The 18,315-nt window shown below is 40.4% G+C and overlaps 1 protein-coding gene across 2 annotated transcripts in view; it reads right to left on the bottom strand.

Moving 5' to 3' along the window:
• Positions 1–17,698, bottom strand: part of Unc5c (unc-5 netrin receptor C) — a 335,223-nt gene extending 317,525 nt beyond the window's left edge. For both annotated transcript variants that reach the window (XM_026783907.1, XM_026783908.1), the window contains exon 1: positions 17,339–17,698. In XM_026783907.1, coding sequence (XP_026639708.1) covers positions 17,339–17,462 — 124 coding nt within the window. In that variant the 5' untranslated portion in view covers positions 17,463–17,698. The remainder of the gene's footprint in view (positions 1–17,338) is intronic.
• Between the last annotated feature and the right edge of the window lie 617 nt (positions 17,699–18,315).

Below are 18,315 nucleotides of genomic sequence, written 5' to 3'. Positions count from 1 at the left end.
AACAAAACAAAAAAAAAAAGTACGGTGGGAGTTGAGGGTATGCCTGGCAAAGGCAGCGGAGCAAAGGACTGGCTCCCCCAGTTGCTTCCACAGTAGTAGACATAAAGTCTATATGAGGCAGCAAGACAAATATTCCCCTGAAGTAGATACTGGACACATCTGAGCATGAATGGAGTTAAAGAGATTTATCATCACTATGTTTTTCTCTGGCATTTCCCATGGCACAAATGACCAAAGTTTAACTTTATATGGAGGGGGGAGGTGAGGTGAGCAAGGAAGGGGAGGAGAGAAAAGATAATAGGGGAGGTGAAAGGAAAAGAGAGAGGGGGAGGGAGGGAGGAAGGAAGAAAAAACTCCATATAAAATTTCACTTCACTTTATAATGGAGAGACATAAAAGACTTCAGAGGGCAGATTTTAGCAGATAGCCCGACAAGAAACAAACATGAAAACAACAACTCAAAGATAACACTGAGGCCATCACCATAGATTCTAGTTTGAAAGAGTGGACGATATTGCTGCATCAAAATAACCCCACTAAAGAATTTCATTAATAGAAATTATTACCTAGATACATTTTTTCTGTAAATTAATTACATGATTTGTTGTATATATTTTACTACTTGACTTATTATCCATTTAAAAGCCTCTAAGGATAATATTTTCCTCCCTTTTTAAAAGTAAAATGGATTAGCACAGTAGACTGCTAACTGACAGGAGATTTAGGCTATATGATCAAGAAACCAAGAGTTGGTGTCTTTGAAGTCATGACAATTACTCTGTAAAAGGAAACTCATCTCCATTCAATTCTTTCAAATGACCCTTAATCACACAAAGATCAAAACATTTTAAAGTCACAAATAAACATTTTAAAAACCAAAAAAAGTTTTATGTTAAATCATTCCTTCTTTAAAGTCAGCATTCATCTTGGCTTTAACTTTAACTGCCTTCTCTTCAGAACACTTAGGTGTCTGGGAAGAGGTTGACTTCCATTAAAGGGTTTATTACATTTTTCTTTGTGTACAGAGAAGTATTATTTTAATACTGCTCTCAACTATTTTTTTTTTTGAACTTCAAATGTCTTTGAGTCTAAACTGACTGTCTTTGCTGAAGCAGTGTTTGCTCTCTGACCATCTCTTCGGCATTCCATTCTGGGCACCTGATGTTGCTAATTACAGGTCTGGCTCCTCACCACTTCCTCTGCTCTATGGCAAGGCAAGCATCAGACTGCCTGATTACAAACAGCACTAGTTAAAGATCCCCACATAGACCTCCACGGCAATTATCCAGGGCAAGTTGGGGCTGTGTTTGCTGTAGTCTTAGAGGAGTTACTCCTTGTTAGAATTTTTTTCACGACTAGCAGAGTCACATAATCCAATGCCTGTAAGAACTTTTGGTTCATTCAATAATGCTTTCTAATATTATTTTACTGTATAATTTTCCAGTCTAAAAAAATCAAAATATTTAACGTAAAAATAATAGGCCATCAGGCCACAAAAAAAAATATCTTCAGAAAATAGGAAAAGGATAGTGATTATTCATGATGCAAATGGATTGGTTATCTTGACTCTGGGCCAATAGGTCTCCACAGGACAGCTACATTTTAGCCTCACATTGCATATATACTCCCACATCCTGCCAGAGAGAAAAATAACTATCCCCTAGAGCAATAAATGATGCATAAAAATTGGAAAGTTAGTTTTTATTATCAATATCAACAAGTGAAGAACTGAGAAAAGTCTCTGGCAAATAATCAGGAACTTCTGATTTGTGAGCCTCCACCGCTCCCTGTTCTGTTACAGCAGACTGACTGGGGCACTGAGTTCAGCTGTGTTCAAAGTTTTTGTACATCATTATTTAGAGTTTATTTGTGTCATATATCATAGAATCAAAATTCATCACTAAAGAGCCATGAACTCAATGTAGGATAGAAAAGCCAATGGAAATGGATCTCTAAAGTGAAGAAAGCTGACCTTTTGGTTGATTTCTTAGCTTTTTGTGGCTGTGGTATAATTTCTGACATAGTCAACCTAAAGGAAGAAAAATTATTTTCACTCATGGTTTCCAAGGTTTCGGTCAATGGTCAGTTGGCCATGTTGCTATTTTGGGTTCTTTAACAAGGCAGCATAGAATTGTTAGAAGTACAGGGGTGGGTCAGACCTGCTGGCCCATGGTGACCAGGAAGAAAAGAGTACAGAGGAGAAAAAAGAATTCCCAGAACACATGGCCAGTAATCCAATAGGTTCTCTCTCTTTAAACACTTTGTCACTTTCCAATACTAACCCTGGATGGGGATTTGCCTTCAATATCTGGACATTAGAGATCCCCACTAAAATGATTGGTACCTAACGGATGGTGAAAACTCACTCTTCGGTCTGTCTGGGTTCTCAACCAGAGAGTCACAGTTACTTCACTTGATCGAGAAACTCTTACATCAAGAGGCAAAGAGAGAAGCTAATTCTACCAAAATGAGTTGTCAAAAAGCCACACTCTTGTTATTTATGCAAAAACATGAATTTATTCAGTACCATTCAAAGAAGGATATTATATACTACCCTTGTGTCAAATCCTACGTCAAGTGCACAGGGTGACTAGGGACCAAACACTCACCACACTGACGTGTAGCTGGGAACTCAGGAAGAGAAGAGCAGAAAAGCTGGGTATGAGAAGTCATTTTACTGACCTAGTTAAACTGACATGAACAGCGTGTGAAACCTGGAGGAGGGGAAATGAAATGAAGGAGTAAGAGAGAAGAATAGCGTTAAGCCATTTGTGGCTTGCTACAAAGCCTGGGGTAGGTAGGTATAGATAGGTGCTGTCCTACTGGGGCCAAAGATGGTCTAGCCTGAAGCAAGTGCCTGCTGAGGGGAGAGTATAACCCTGTAGTTAGAGAAAAGCTTGTAGGAGTTACAAATTATCCTGCCAGCAATGTGAAGCTTATACAGGCAAGCGTTTGAAGAGAAAGGGCTCTGCATATGCTACTAAATTTACCCGACTCCCCTCTGTAGGTCAGAGGGTAATGGCCAAGAAACATCTTTGCTTCTCCACTTCAGTGAAATGGCTATATGTGACCATATTAAAGTAACATGCATCTTTCCTAATACAACACCATTAAATATTTGAGTATATTTAAATTTTTGCTAGCATTCAATTATATGGGACTTTAAGAAATAATTTCTGGTTTCAATAACATGACTTTCTGAATGGCTCCTCTACTCATTCAGTAAAATAGCAAACCATCTATTCTAGGAACTATAGGTAATGCTTACATCAATTAAGAAATGAAGCAAAAACCTTTGGCAATTGCGTACTGACAGTCTGTAAACCATCTTAGTGTTTAAAACATCAACATTGAGAAGCTTGATTTTTCCTTAAGGAGACGACACAGGCTGGAAGGAATCAAAAGTACAGGCTCATCACTCAGGCATTGTGTTTTTTACTCCTGGAAATTCTCCAAGAAAACTACTGCAAATTAAATGCTATATGTAGTGATAAACACCAGAAAAACAGGCTAATCAATCATCAAAAACATTCCAGATTGCTTCTGCTACATTCTTTCAACAGAATAAGATCTATAAAGATAAGAGTTTTTAAAATTATGTAGATGACACTCACTTCTGATTATATAGAGTCACTATAACTTTCCCTTTTCAAAAAGTGAATGTTTCTTAGGACACCGTTTGGGGGGGTGGGGAAGGACAAAGTAGGGTTAAAAAATAAATGACATTAAATCTTATGTTTGCATAACACAAACTACAAAGAGATCTCTGCACCCTAAGGGAGAGTTCTAATGTGGTGAATGGCAGGTCCTTGTTCACTATATTGTTTAATGTATCTATCACATTGTGGTTGCTAAAGGGTCTAGAACTGCAGTAGTTTGTGTTGTGCTCTTTGGTTATGCACTTATCAAGTGGACATATTTTGAAAAAATATAAAACAAAAGAACAAAAGTATGAGTAATGTCACCGTGAACCATAAAATACAATACTGGATAGTCTTTGGAACTGGGAAACTTCTCCTTTGCCCGTACTCTTCTCAAAATACAGTCATTATTCAACCAACCTAAATTTTCCTTTTATAACTACACACTGGAAACGTTTTTGCGAACAGGACTATAATCTTTGCAAATATTCTTTTTCATTCTTACAGAACACAAGTTGTAGATGGATGCCTATGAGAAACTACAGAGCTCCATTGGCCTCTCCTTGAATCCATTTAAAATATTTAATTCAATGAAGTGCAGACCAGATCCAGTAATAACTAGATACCCCCACCCACATACATATACACGCTATACATGCAGATACATTGAAGAGTTTGGGCAAGTAATTAATTTCTTCTCTCTTTTTGGCTTTTATCTTAATATATACCCTGAGCATATGAAGAACTCTGGCCTTGCTTGGAAATTTTAGTTTAATTAACTTTTGCTTTCATTTTAGAATCAGTAAATGCTTTGCAATGTTAAAACTTTTGACATAATGAAAAAGGTTAATTGTTTCAATTCCTTTAGAAAGAGTTTAAATATTAGCCAAAAAATAGAGTTCAATAATTAATTTTTCTTGGTCTTTAACCTCCATTTAACAAACATTGCAATGCATCGTTTAAAAAGAATAAATGGGTGTCTTTCACCTAAAGTTATCAAATGCTAGTTAAGCTGAAATACATTCTAGATTCAGAATTTGCTATTAAAAAATTGTCACTGGGGCTAGAGAGATAGCTGAATGGATAAGAGCACTTCTAATTCTTATGGAGGACTAGGGTTTGACTCCAAGGACCTACATGATGCACAAGTGACTGGCATGCCACTTCCTGGGGTCATATACCCTCTTCTGGCTTCCAGAGGCACATATACACATACACAGCAAACACTTACATACATAAAGTAAAAAGAACTGTGTTCTTCAAATCTCACACTAAAGCAAATATTAATTTCCAAGGTACTTTAGTGTAAAATGTATCATAATGTGGTATAGCTTTTGACTTTTAAAATGCGACAATTTCGTTTAAAAATGTATCTTTAATAATGAAACATTTTTGTTGGCCCATAAGCTGTTCCTCCATTTGATATTAATCCCAACTAAACACAGTCCTCTCGTTCTTGTAATAGAATTTTAGCAATGCCAAATGAAAACAGTTACGTAGTGTAGCCATTTATGATAATAAAATAGCAACAGGCTGGGCGATGGTGGCGCACGCCTTTAATCCCAGCACTCGGGAGGCAGAGGCAGGCGGATCTCTGTGAGTTTGAGACCAACCTGGTCTACAGAGCAAGTTCCAGGACAGGCTCCAAAAAACCACAGAGAAACCCTGTCTCGAAAAAAATAAAATAGCAACAGATATATCAAAGACCAAAGTGCACAAAGTGTTTGTCTAGTGCCAAGCCCTGTCTTCAGCTCTTCACTTTGCATAACCCCATTCCCCCCTGCAGTTCTATGACATCAATACTACAATTATTTTTATCTTTTGCTCCCAGTGTGAAGTGAAACTAAGATTTTTATACTTGTACATGAGTGCCTGACACAAAGTTCAGCACACTTTACTCATTTTTGCCAAGGGACTCACAGACATAATGGCAGGATTTCTAGTACCAGTTGTCACAGGATACCCACTATTCATATATATGAATATTTAAATAAATTTTGTTATAATTTATATATTTTTTTCAACTTGAAAATTATCACACCCAAACACTCAGATGCAGGCTACATTCCCAGGTGTGCACAGCCATGTGAACAGTATGATTTTAATTTCTTGGTAGTCAAGAAAAGAGACAGAAGGAGAGAGAGAGAGAGAGAGAGAGAGAGAGAGAGAGAGAGAGAGAGAGGGGAGGGGAAAAATAAAGCCATCCACTTATGTGAATGTGGTCATGATAAATCTCAGAGTGGACATGGACTATTTTCAGAAAAGCCTGACAAGCATAAATTAACACATTTAAGTGGGAATGTGTTTACTCCATTCTTTGAAAAATGTAGTCATACCAAGAGGGGTACATTCTTTTCAAACTGCCCAAGACAGCAAGTCTATTACAAAAAAAAAAAAAATGTTCTAAGCTAATGTAATAACTGTCCAATTTCAATCAATCTATGACCATCTTGTTATATTTTCAACATAATTCAATTTCATAATACAAGTTTGTAGATGGGTACACATTTATTATGCAGCCAAATACAATGACATTCTCTTTTCATTTCACAATAGAATTAAATTTCAAGCATTACAAAAGAAAAAAAAATATATGGAAATAGCCATTATAAAAGATGTTTTTAGTCTTTAAAAGTAGGTTGAAAATTAAAAATCAAAGTTCACTTGTTTGGAGTGAGACACGTTCCCGTCTGTTATTAATGCCTGTGTTATGTACTAAAGACAAGTTTATTCACCAAGGCCTTCATATAATATGTCAGTAAATGGGATTTTGGTTAGTAATTTAATTTCATAAACTCTGACCATGGAAGCTCACAATTCATTCAAAATGAACATTTACAGCGTCCTGGGATGTATTAAAACAGTTAGTGACACTAAAGAGAACTTCTTGATTTCATTAAGAAACACTTGTATGAGAATCTAGTCACACAAAAGGAAAAATCTCTGCTTTTGTTAAAGAGTAGGCTTTTTCTTTTTTGCTATCATTCTTTTCAAGAAATACAGGGACACGTAAGGTTTTTACTTTTTACCATGTGGGAAAAAAAATGCTCACTTAATTTCAAAGTAGAAATAAGTAAAAGTCATGACATTTGGTTGGAGAACAGAACTCAGAACCCCAAAGGCAAGAAAATGTGATAAGACTTTCAGTGACGATTAGGAAGATGCTCAGGAAGCTTGTGCACATGTGATGGGGTCATGTGCTGACTTGGGCTCCGCCCTCCTGATTTATGCTGGGTTTTGCTAATGGCCTGATAATGGGAAAGGGGGAGGTGGCTCGGGTGATCTCCTAGTGCTTTAGAGTGGTGTGAGCGTGCCAGCCGCTGATTAAGTACTGCCCAGGTTTCTGCTCACACCAGATGACTGAGCAGCCGTGTCCAGCACCACCATGGTGTCACACTTGCAGAACCCTGGCTTACAGTCTATTCTCAGACGAGTTACAAAATATTGCAGAGTCTATAATAATCGACTGTATCCAAGTTTTGTCTAAAATTTTCTAAAGGTGAGAAATATATCTTTAAGGAATTCAGTAGGGGCCTGATATGAGCATTTCCACCATCACTTTCATTGCAGGCAGCACATACATATCGCATAGCTTCTAACATATTGCCCCAGAGATCATTTATAAACATTAGCATGTTAAATTACACCTGTGCTTTCGTGCGATCCTCTTCCAGACCCTCACCCGCCTCCCCACTTACACACATAACCGTTTGTGGAAGGACTTCCTGTGGTTTCAAAGTATATGGAAAAATAAACATTGTAGCTAAGAGCAGAAAAAAAAATCACTTTAAGTGAACTTCTCAGGGCACCTTATGTGAATGCAGGCTCCTATGGAAACAACTCCTTTAGAATGTCAGCTTAAACTATTCCAGATGATTTCTTTCAAAGCCTCCAGTTTAAAGACATCACTGCCACATATTATCTTCTTGTTCCAGAGACTGCTACTTTTGTTTCATCACAAATCTCTGCCTCTTTAGCAGCAGTCCTGCTACTACTATCAGATGGCATTTGTTTTACTTAATGTACATAGGTTTAGAAAGGAAATACAGAACTGCTATTACTGCATTCTATGAAAACATGCCAGCATACATTTAGCTGACACGGCATCAGCTGGTATTTAAACTGGGCTTAGCTAATGGACTTTTAATGTCAGCGGGGTTATGTGCAGTTACTGGCTATTAGCAGAAATGGTTCCTTCCTATAAAAATCACTTTTCCTCAAGTGTGTTGTTTGAACATTCCTTTCCCTAACTTAGTGACTGTCACTGAATGCTAAATAAACTCAAGGACTCTGGAGTCTGCTGTTATCTTTAAGAGCCTCCTTTTAGATTTGCAATTCAGCATTAAACAGGCAACCTTTTGCATTAACTTTTAGACTTGTAATCACAAAACTTTGTGAGAAATAATAGTTCCTTTGTCATTTTTCACAGTATTCTATGTGTTTTGCTATGGAAACCCCATGTCAACCATGAAGGACGTATGCATGAAGAAGTGTTGAACATGGGCATCTGAATTCTAGAATTTGTGGACTTTTAAAATGCCAGTTCAAAATTGCCATATATATAACAGCCCAGCTGACCTTGCCTTCAGTGGGCCCATGTATAAGGTCACTTCATGGTTGGCACTTCCAGAACAACCCTGACTCTTAGAGAAGTCAGAAAGATTCAGGACCCTCTGCAAGAGTTGTGCCCCCTGCCTGCTTGGAAATAGATATTCTACTGATCATAGACATTCAACTGTAGTCAGTACATGAAAGCCCCCATAAGGCTAAGGGGGAAAACATCACAAGTTCTGCATCTGTTTGCCGTAGGCCACAGAAAGTAGACCTCACATGGTATCAGGAGACAACTTGTTGTCTCTACACCACACAATGAAATGAATGACTCAGCAATTTGCAAAGGCAACTTTCTGCAGAAAAGTAGGATGTATTTTTTTTGTATTTGAAGATTTTTTTTGCTTTTTTTTATTGAGAAAAGGAAAAAAAAAAAACAAGTTTCCGCCTCCTCCCAGCCTCCCATTTCCCTCCCCCTCCTCCCACCCTTGTCCCCCTCCTCCCACCCTTCTCCCTCTCCCCGCACTCCTCTCCCCCTCCCTCTCCAGTCCAAAGAGCAGTCAGGGTGCCCTGCCCTGTGGTAAGTCTTAGGTCCTCCCCACTCCAACCATATCTTGGAAGGTGAAATCCAAACTGGCTAGGCGCCCACAAAGCCAGAACTTTAAGTAGGATGTATTTTTTATTAGGAAATTTGTGATGAAATCTGAGTTGCCAGTTTATAATCACCTTCAGAAATGAGCTCTATAAGTAAAAATAAAACATTGATTAGACAGGTTTGTTTTCTCTTTGAAAATAAATGTTTCCTTCTAAAATATCAAAGATACTACAGATACACAATGCACACTCATTGCTACACATACTCTCACATACACATATATGTTCATAGGAGATTATCAAACTGTATTTATCTACTCCTTATAATTTATTCATTTCATTAAAGTCATCCCAGAAAAGCTACAGTTATTTAATTCATTAAAAATTGCCTGCATGTCTTTCATTTGACTTATAATAAATTCAGTAAAACAATCCCTCCTCTTTACAACCAGAACGTCATACCTACAGCTGAAAATTTCCCCAGCCATCTTTCTAGTTTTCTCAATCATGTGACTTCACGATAATGGTAACAGTTTCACCGTAAGACATGTGTGTAGTAGTGGTATAAAAATAAAGATTTCACTCAGCATGGAGAGGCAGACAGTGATAATAACACTTTCAAAATGCAGTGTAATTCTATTAAGTCAGTTCCACTTAAGCAAATTCATATTTAGGGACAAAATTGTCCCTAAGAATTCCCATATAATTTGAGCATCATGCTATCGGATTTCTTCCAAGCAGGTGAGCCTTCAGAAACAACAGGGTATTGTTGCCAGTGGCAATGTTTAACAAGGTAGCTTCAGATTAAGTGATGCATTTCAAAAAAAAAAATCACTGGTGGGTCTCAGATTAGCGCTCATCTAATTCCCAGTCAAGGTACATGAAAGATTCAGATACAACTTCTTAATACACACAGCCTTTGAAAACACTTTGGAAATCCTTTGTCAGTTGGAGAAAGACAACATGATTTATATGTAAGCTTTATATCATTAACTTCTTCAATATTATGAGGAGAAATCAGTCTTACTTAGGCCTCTAGTTCAGACTGAACTTATAACGAATCATAAAAACAAACAAACAAACAAAAAGATTCCCCTCCACTCCTGAAAGCAGTCACAGAGTTGAGTTTCTGTTTTCCAAGGTGAAGGCCCTGTGTGTGAAGAGGGGCCAAGTGTCAGCTTCCTTCAGTCCTTGGGTTGAGTCCCTTAAGTCAACTTAAGTCACAGTCTCTCATCATTTTAGGGATCCAGAATGAAGAAGATTGCAAAGAAAATGAGAGGCAACACAGTTGCTGTTTTATTTAGAGTGATACAGCATTACTACTTGCTAAACTTGAGACTTTCCACTGGGTGGCCACGATGTGTACATTTTGCAGTCTTTACTCAATGAGATATAATATATCACTTTTCTTTTGACCAACAGCCAAGACCAGTACAATCTCAGAGTTATCAGAATTTACTCCTCTTTCTTATCTTCCAGTTTTTGTTTAGGTGATAATTTGGGGTTTGTTTGGCTTAGATTAGAGATAACAGATCTCAAAACCCACAAAATAGTTAACAGTCCTATGGTCACTGTCACTTTTAGGTTCTGACAAAATAAATTGTCTGCTTAATTTCAAAGGAGTTAGCTTTTCAAAAGGACTCCTTCAGTTCATGGTATTTTAAAAAAATACCATAATTATTTAGAATATTTAAGTACAAGTAACAAACTTGTAAACATATAGGAGTAGAATGATAAAAAGCTTCTTCCTTTAATTTTAATCTTATCTTTGAATTTTCTTTGCTAATGATTAGAAATATGTTGCATCCTACAGCCTAATACAATATATAAAACTTCTGTTTTCTGTGAGAATGTATCTTCTGAATTAATTTTACATGATAATTTTTCTCAGTTTTTACTTCAAAACTTTTATATTATTATCTTTTAATAATTTCATAATTTCTATACTCACCTTAGCTTTCACGAACTGTGAGAAACAAAGGCCAACAATTATATTCCTGGACATATTTGGTTTAATAAATGAACTTCAGAAACATTTTAATATATAAGCACCAACCTATTTTTTTATTTAAAGTAAGCTTCCTATATAAGACTTTTCAATAGGGGAAAAATAGAAACAATGAAATATATTTAAGTTTGAGTAGTCCACAATTAAATAATCAATTAAGACTTTTAGAAATTCTAGCACTCATCAATAAGCCTGTTAAATGTATTGAAGGAGTTTCTATTTAGCATCCATAGCTGGACATAAAGTATGTGCTCGTCTTCCAGGGTCTTTTTACTGCTCTCATAATTGCTGAGAAATGAAACTAGCCACAGAAGCTGCATGACACAATGATTAATGAAAGTAAAACCCCCTATTCTCACAACATTTTAAAATAAATAAGGCTTGTAACTCTGGAGTTAAATTTGATTAATCAATATCATATGTTAATAGGATTATGCTATCCCTCATATTTGAAATAAGAGCTCCAGTAGGCATGTCAATACGATGAAGGTTCCTTTTGTTCCCGTTCTCTTCCATGGAAAAGTAAGACACGGTGTGTGGTTTAATTAGCAGAGGGTATTCCCCAAACATTGTAGTTTTCATATGTTATGCTTCACTTTGCAACACAAAGCACTTTTGAGTTACTGTTCTCTGCTAATAAAAGGTATACTCATGTAAGGACAAAATTCTGCAGGTTAGGCACTTTCAAAGTTGTAGCTGACTTTCTAGATTATAACTTCAGTGTAATTGATGTCACAGTACTTCAGCCCTGTGTAGAGAAGGTCTGTTTAAGTGCCTTAATTCTAGTACATTCTTTTGTGTATTTCAGAACTTCCCTGTATAATTCTGTGGGGGCAGTAGTGCTCAGAATGAGAGAAAGGCCACATTTCAAATGCACACCAACACTTTTAAATGAATGCTCAAATTATAGCTTGATATTTTCTCAGTTTTCCTTATAGAGAGTATAACTACTTGAGGCATACATCTTAAACTTTCATTAAAAAGTATTTTGGTGTATACAAATTGCTAGAGAGGACACACACATTGAGTACTTCTGATTCCGTGAGTTTACAGAGATACTTGCACAAAATAATTTGTCAAAACTTTGTAAATTTTAAGACAAAATACAAGAGAAACTATAGGCTACATTTAAAAAAATCACAAATAAGAATATGGCAGTATTTCAATATTACTCCTGAAAATGAAGTTCAACCCAGTAGCACAAAACTGTCACTGAGTTTGTATTTAAAACATCCTGGAACTGACATTCTATATAAAAGTTCTCAGATTCATGGAGTCCTCCTTAACAAATACAAACAGCAATAAATACAAGTAAGCAGTAGAATAAAGGAATCCATGCAGGGGTCCAGGAAGTTGTTGATTAAGAGACTGAGAGGGAGATGGTAATTGAAATAGAGAGAGAGATAAAGAGAGAAGAGAGAACAGAGAGAAGATAAGGTATTTGAGGTTAAGTGCAGAACTTCACTATCAATAATTTAAAACAGAATGACAGCTTGACAGGAGAAATGTGTTTGTCTTAACTATAAGTAAAATAAACATAAAGGTCCCTTGAAATGTTTAGCTTTGTCTTCAAAGTTGGTCAGAGAGGGACATGAAAAGATATAGCACTGACTTTTTATTGTTTATGTTCACCACAATCACAAGAAATGAAATCTGAAAATTTAAATAGAGTTGAGTCAATTGAAACACTGGTACAGTTGCCTCACTTTTTGCTGTTTTTTTTTTTTTTTCTAAATTGGAAGCCAAGGAATTACACTACTTCCTGAGAGCTACCTACTACTCTAGTTGGTTTACATTAATTAATTCAACCCAAGTATGACTATAGCATTTCTTTTCCCATCTTCCATGTGAGGAAACTAAGGCACTGAAAATTTAACTAACTTAGGCATGGGCACGTAGCTAGTAGAGGCTGGGAGAACTATGAGGCATTGTGCTAACAGGAAGAGCAGGCATACAGCATGAGCAGTTCTTGGCTTGGACCTCCCCAAAGTCATAAACAAAAGACACTGACTCCAAGTAAATCGGGATGAAGCTACAGCAAGCACCATGGCATAGCACTTGCCTGGTACAACATGTACAGGGACCTAGATTCAATCCTCATTATCAAGAAGTGGGTGGATCTGAATATAAGTAATACTTTTGAAATACTTCAGGAAAATCCCACTTCCAAAATAGGCATGCTGGTGCACAGCTGTAATTCCAGTAATGGGATCAGGTGGGGGCAGAGGTGTGTGGCTCATGAGTTACCAGCCAATGCAGAGGAGGGGAAGAATGAATAAAGAGTATATGCCTGGACTGCCTCAACCCCCAAGTGTCCCCTCCCTACTACTGGCAACCAAATCATTACCATTAATCCTCTATGTATAAAAATGTTAGCATTGTCCCCACTATCACTCACCTAAGAAAGACGGCCTCGTTGACACATGGAACATATCTGAACCCAGTGTTATAACTCAGAAATTAATATGCTATGCTGACAGGCCTGCCTTGAGGTTGAAGACAGTTTATTCAAGTTTAACTCTCCAACAAGCAACACACAGTCTGGGACATAATACCAGTGGACCAGATTAGTTTGTTAGGAACATCACTTCTAATACACACTCTATTCAAACAAGTGTGCAGAAAATGGAAACAGATTTGACTTTAAGTGCCCCAGACACAAAGGTCAACTACATGTGATCTAGGCTGAAACCTCAAGACCGGAGTCTAGGCTCAACTTCTACCTCCAGCATCTTCCAGAAATGGCTACAATTCCCAGTGCTTCTGAGAGTGACTCCCTCTGCTGCTCCAGCAAAGCTATGACCTAAATCAGAAATGTGCCATGTGCAGTTAAGGCCCAATGAAGCACATTCTCCCGCAATCATGAAATAGGAGGGATACTGCACACATCAAAGGACAGTTGGATTTAAGTCTCAACAATAACACTAAATAAGCCAAGAAAGTGAGGCTAGTACATCTCATGCCTCCATTATATCCTTAGGCGAGTTGTTTGCGTATATTGGTATGAATTCTGATGATCTGCTCCCAAGGTGCAATGATAGACACTTTAAATGATCCTTCCCTGCTTAACTAGGATGTTTATTATAATGTAATGATTTCTTTTCTCTGTTTTATTGACAAAGTCTGGCTTTGTTGTACAGAGTAGCTTTGAACTTATATTCCTCATGCCTCAGCCTCCTTCAGTGGGAGTCTTATAGGAGTATACCATCACACTCCTTGCTTTGTTTTGTAAAGTAGGTGTTTGAAAACTTTGTTCTCTGAAGACTTTTTATCACTAACTTAGAATGCACAGGATTACCTGCCGAACAAAGGCCAACTTGTCCATTTTCACTTATTATAGATCCCCAAAGAGAATGCATGAATTTGTCCTCCCAATTGAGCAGTACATGAGAGAATAATAATTAAATTCATCAGTAACACAGCAACATGCATAAAGTCCTGAAAGTATGATTTCCTTCTCTCCAAGAGAAGTGTGTTACTTGTTTCCTGAACACATTATAAATTAATGCAACGAGAATTATCTTTGACTTGTCCTCAGTAATTTTCTGGTTTGAATTTGAGGGTGTTAGCACACATAACACTAGTTGGTGGCAGATAAGAGAGGCATTATAATGTGTAAGGCTGGCATGATAGAAGACAATAATTCATGAACAAATTCTCTCTCTCTCTCTCTCTCTCTCTCTCTCTCTCTCTCTCTCTCTCTCTCTCTCCTTGCTCTTCCTAGTAAAAATATTTCATTCTTGGAAGTCAGGAGCCCTGAAAATTCCCTGGAGTGAAGGTTTCCCAGCAATCTTCAATGAAACAATTAGAGCCCATGCAGAGAGAGGAACATTGTTGCCTACAGCTTAGAGAATTTCCCAAGGACCTATTTAAAATGACTGCTGTCTGTCTTTAAACCACAGTTGCAAAACTCATTCACTCGCAAATGATACTCTCTCTGTTCTATCTTAAGCACTGTTTCCCCCCCCCCTTTCTTAGGCTGTTTTCAACTAGATACATATTTATTTTCAAAAGCTTCTCATTTTCACAGTACTGCTCCAACAGATTAAAACCCTTCACATTGTAAAGTACTTAATGAATGTCCCTGTTCTAATTGCATAGGTGCTTGCATTCATAAAAATAGTCCACTGGGGTCATTAAGGTATCAGAACAAGCAAATGGCACCTTGAGGCTATGTGTGGGAGCTCTAATGCAAAATAAAGAGAAAGGATACAGGAGAGGCGATGGAAGCCTGCCTCCCAGACCATCCTACAGTGAATGACTTGAGAAGAAAGTGTTAACAGCAGGTCAGTAGTAAACAGGCCTGGCTAATGAGTAGCAGCCACAGGGACAGTAGCTGATAGCAGATTTCAGTGCTTTACACTTCCTTTGATGTAGCACAGATAACACAGGAAGAGCTGGTGGTCTGGAACATGGAGGATAACAAAGATAAAAGTAGGAATCCTGCCTCTCAGACCATGGGATTTGAAGGAGAAATGTTATTCTCCCTGAACTAAAGTAAATGGAGAAAAACCACACCAAGAAACACACACACACACCCTGCTGAACCTGCTTTTCTTTTGCTGTCTAGGATCAGAATTAATCCTCAGTCTTAGCCTTGTCTGGAGCAGGAGAAGAAAAAGTGCAAGAGGCAAAGAGAATCCGGGGTTCCTTTTCTTTTAGGCTCTGCTCCCTCCTTTCAATATTAATCCACTTACAGTCCCCCATTTGATTATCTCTATCGATTCTTCTCCTACCCAGTCTTTTTAATTTGGCTCTTGTAAGCTCTCCGCAGGGATCCTGCCTCCTTTTGGCATCTTTGGGGACTTTAACTTGCCTGCTCCCAAACCATTTCTTACCCTGCCCCTCAACCCCAATGGCTTAGTTCTTTGTGCACCCAGTAATGACAAGGGTTTCCAGCAGGAGTCACATAGCTGCTGCCAGAACTGTTCCTCAGGTTGCTCACTTAGGCTTCCTAAGGTCCGCTTCTAAGCATTCCTGGCCAGTGTCCTGAGAACTTCTGATCAATTTCAAGAAATATGGGCTTTTCAACACAGAGTCCCTTGAAAATGGTTAGATGTGCTCTGGGAGTGTGCAGAGCTGACCCCCAAGAATGGGAGAGTCAGTCCAGAAAAGGAAGGAAGGATTTATGAGCATAGCCACTTAGTAATGTAGCAGGGGAAAAAAAAAACCCACATTCTTCTTAAGTAGCTATCTCTGATTCACACTGCCTTGCTAATGATACCTCTTTTGGGAGCAAGCACCAAACTTGCCTGGCCTCCAGGCTGCCTTAGCATTCATCACCCTCTTCCTGCACCAGGGCATTGAGATTTTAGGAGATGAAGTCTGCAGTGGGAAAAACCAGTCTAGGCACATCAATGGAGGAGCCCGGGTTAAGGCTTAGCCTCCCCATCTCTCTAAATTTATAAAAGAAGTGGAACAAACCAGACGTGTGTGTGTGTGTGTGTGTGTGTGTGTGTAGATAGGAAGGTCTCTGAACAGCTTCTCAGTTGCTACCTCTTTCAAAGCGATATCGCCTCCTGGCTATAGGCGTAAAATAAATAAATAAATACTTTTTTTATTTGTTTAGTGGATGAAGGATTCGGGTGGAAACTGGGCTTGGATGAGATGCCTCGGCGACAGGCGATAAAACAGAAAACTCCGCCTTTCTTTTACCCACTTTCCAGTCTGAACCGCTGGAAACTGCACCAACTCCTAAAACTCACTGAGCAAGAAGGGACGCCACCCCCCCTCCACCCCTCACACACCAAAACATGACCCTTAGTCTAGGTGCCTCCCCTCTGCCTTTACACGTTTTCAACTCTGAATAAAAGCCCTCTAACTCGGCTCTTCTCAGGATGTCACACGCTTACTTCAAGGCTTACATGCATTAAAAAGCCAGTTATAAACTGGTTAGTAGTGCCCCGACTCCAGGGAGTTGTAGACTTGGCTTGAAACAACTAGAGTCTCCCACCATGGGTTGTGGGTATGAAGTTTTTCAAGGTTCGCCTGGCGGGAGTGGTACACGGAGAGATTGCTAGTGGAGAGACAGTTACAACTGAACACATCTCCATAACGCCCCACCAGCAGACTGAGGGCACCAACACCTATACAAACGTCCTAGACACGTTTCCTTAGCTGAGATGGGAGAAGATCCAGCAAGCCCAGCCACCACACACCGCGGGAAGTCTCTGCACACCACGCATATCGGGGCGCATGTCTGGCACACCACACCGCCACTATCCAGTGCCTTTGGAAACCTCCATGTGTACAGTATGCAACAACGTCCGCGTGTGGGGCTGAAAGTGCAAAAGACACTCCAGAATCCCACAGGCACAGAGGCAGCGGCAGCGGCCACACTTTCATACCCCGGGTCCATCCTCATCTGGAGATAATGCTGAAAACCTGGTTTCTTTACTAGTTCGGAAAGTGAAATTTAAAGTGGTTTCCACTGAGGGTAATCAGGCAGACGAGGAAGCTAGGATCACCCGGGAGACGGAGAGGCAGAAAAGAGGCAAGGCAGAAGCAAAGGGAGGTGACCGCCGCGCCCTGTGGACCCCCTTACCTTGAGCGGCCGAACCGGTGCCGCTGGCGCTGAGCAGGGCCAGGGCAGGTAACACAAGCATCTGCAGCAAGTATCCTAGTCCCAGTCCGCAGCGGGCCGCTGTCGCCCGTAGACCTTTCCTCATCGTCGGCAGAGGTGTGCGGGGAAGGGGAACGCCACCAAGAGACGCGCGAACAGCAGAGAGCCCCGCCGGGCAGGAGGCTGAATCTGGCCACCGCCAGGCAGTCCTGAGAAATAACAGCAGCCCGAGCGCCACACTCCACTTTCTCCAAGGGCAGGGGCCAAAGGGGGTGGAGAAGAGCCTCCGAGGAGGAGTTTGAAGGTCCCTCGTCCTCTGCGCCTAGCCACTGACGTCTCCCGCCTGCGAGTGCTCTGCCCCCACTCGGGAAAGGCAGGGAGGCGCAGCGCGGCCACCACGGCCGCTCCCGCAGTTCCACCGCCAGCGGAGCGGGCGCTGCTCTCGGGTCCCCGCGCCCGCGGGGATCGCACAGACGCCGTGGAGGGGAGGTGGCGAGAGTGGGAGGAGATGCGAGCGGGCGAGGCGCTCCTGGCTCCTATCCTCGCGCTCCAGTGCAGGAGAGAGACGCCCCGGCTGCCGCCCGCCCACCGACGGTCCGGCGACAGTCGCCTCCTGGAGTGGGACGAGAGGGGGTCTTGGGAGGCGCTCGCAGAGGAGGAGTGGAGGGCGCGGCCCCACTCCGCGTGGGGGGAGACGGAGGGAGGCAGAGGCGGGAGCGCGCTCGCCCGCCTTATGTAAGCGAGGATGGAGTGAGATCCACGCCTCGTGTGGAGGGTGGAGTCCGCTGGGTTCACTTGCTCACTCGCTCCAGCGCTGACAAGGGACACCTGGAAGCTGAGGCTACCACGGCCAGGGCAGCGCAGCCTCCTGCCGGGCGCCAGACTCCTGCTCAGCCAGCGCTGCGGGCGCGCCTCAGGCCACTTGGCCCCGTCCAGCGGAGCTCAGCCCACCGCCTGGC

This window comes from Microtus ochrogaster, chromosome 21 (assembly GCF_000317375.1).
Source record: "Microtus ochrogaster isolate Prairie Vole_2 chromosome 21, MicOch1.0, whole genome shotgun sequence".
Classification (NCBI taxonomy): Eukaryota; Metazoa; Chordata; class Mammalia; order Rodentia; family Cricetidae; genus Microtus; species Microtus ochrogaster.
Note: the sequence above shows the minus strand (reverse complement) of the source record. Positions and strands in the feature narration are given on the sequence as shown.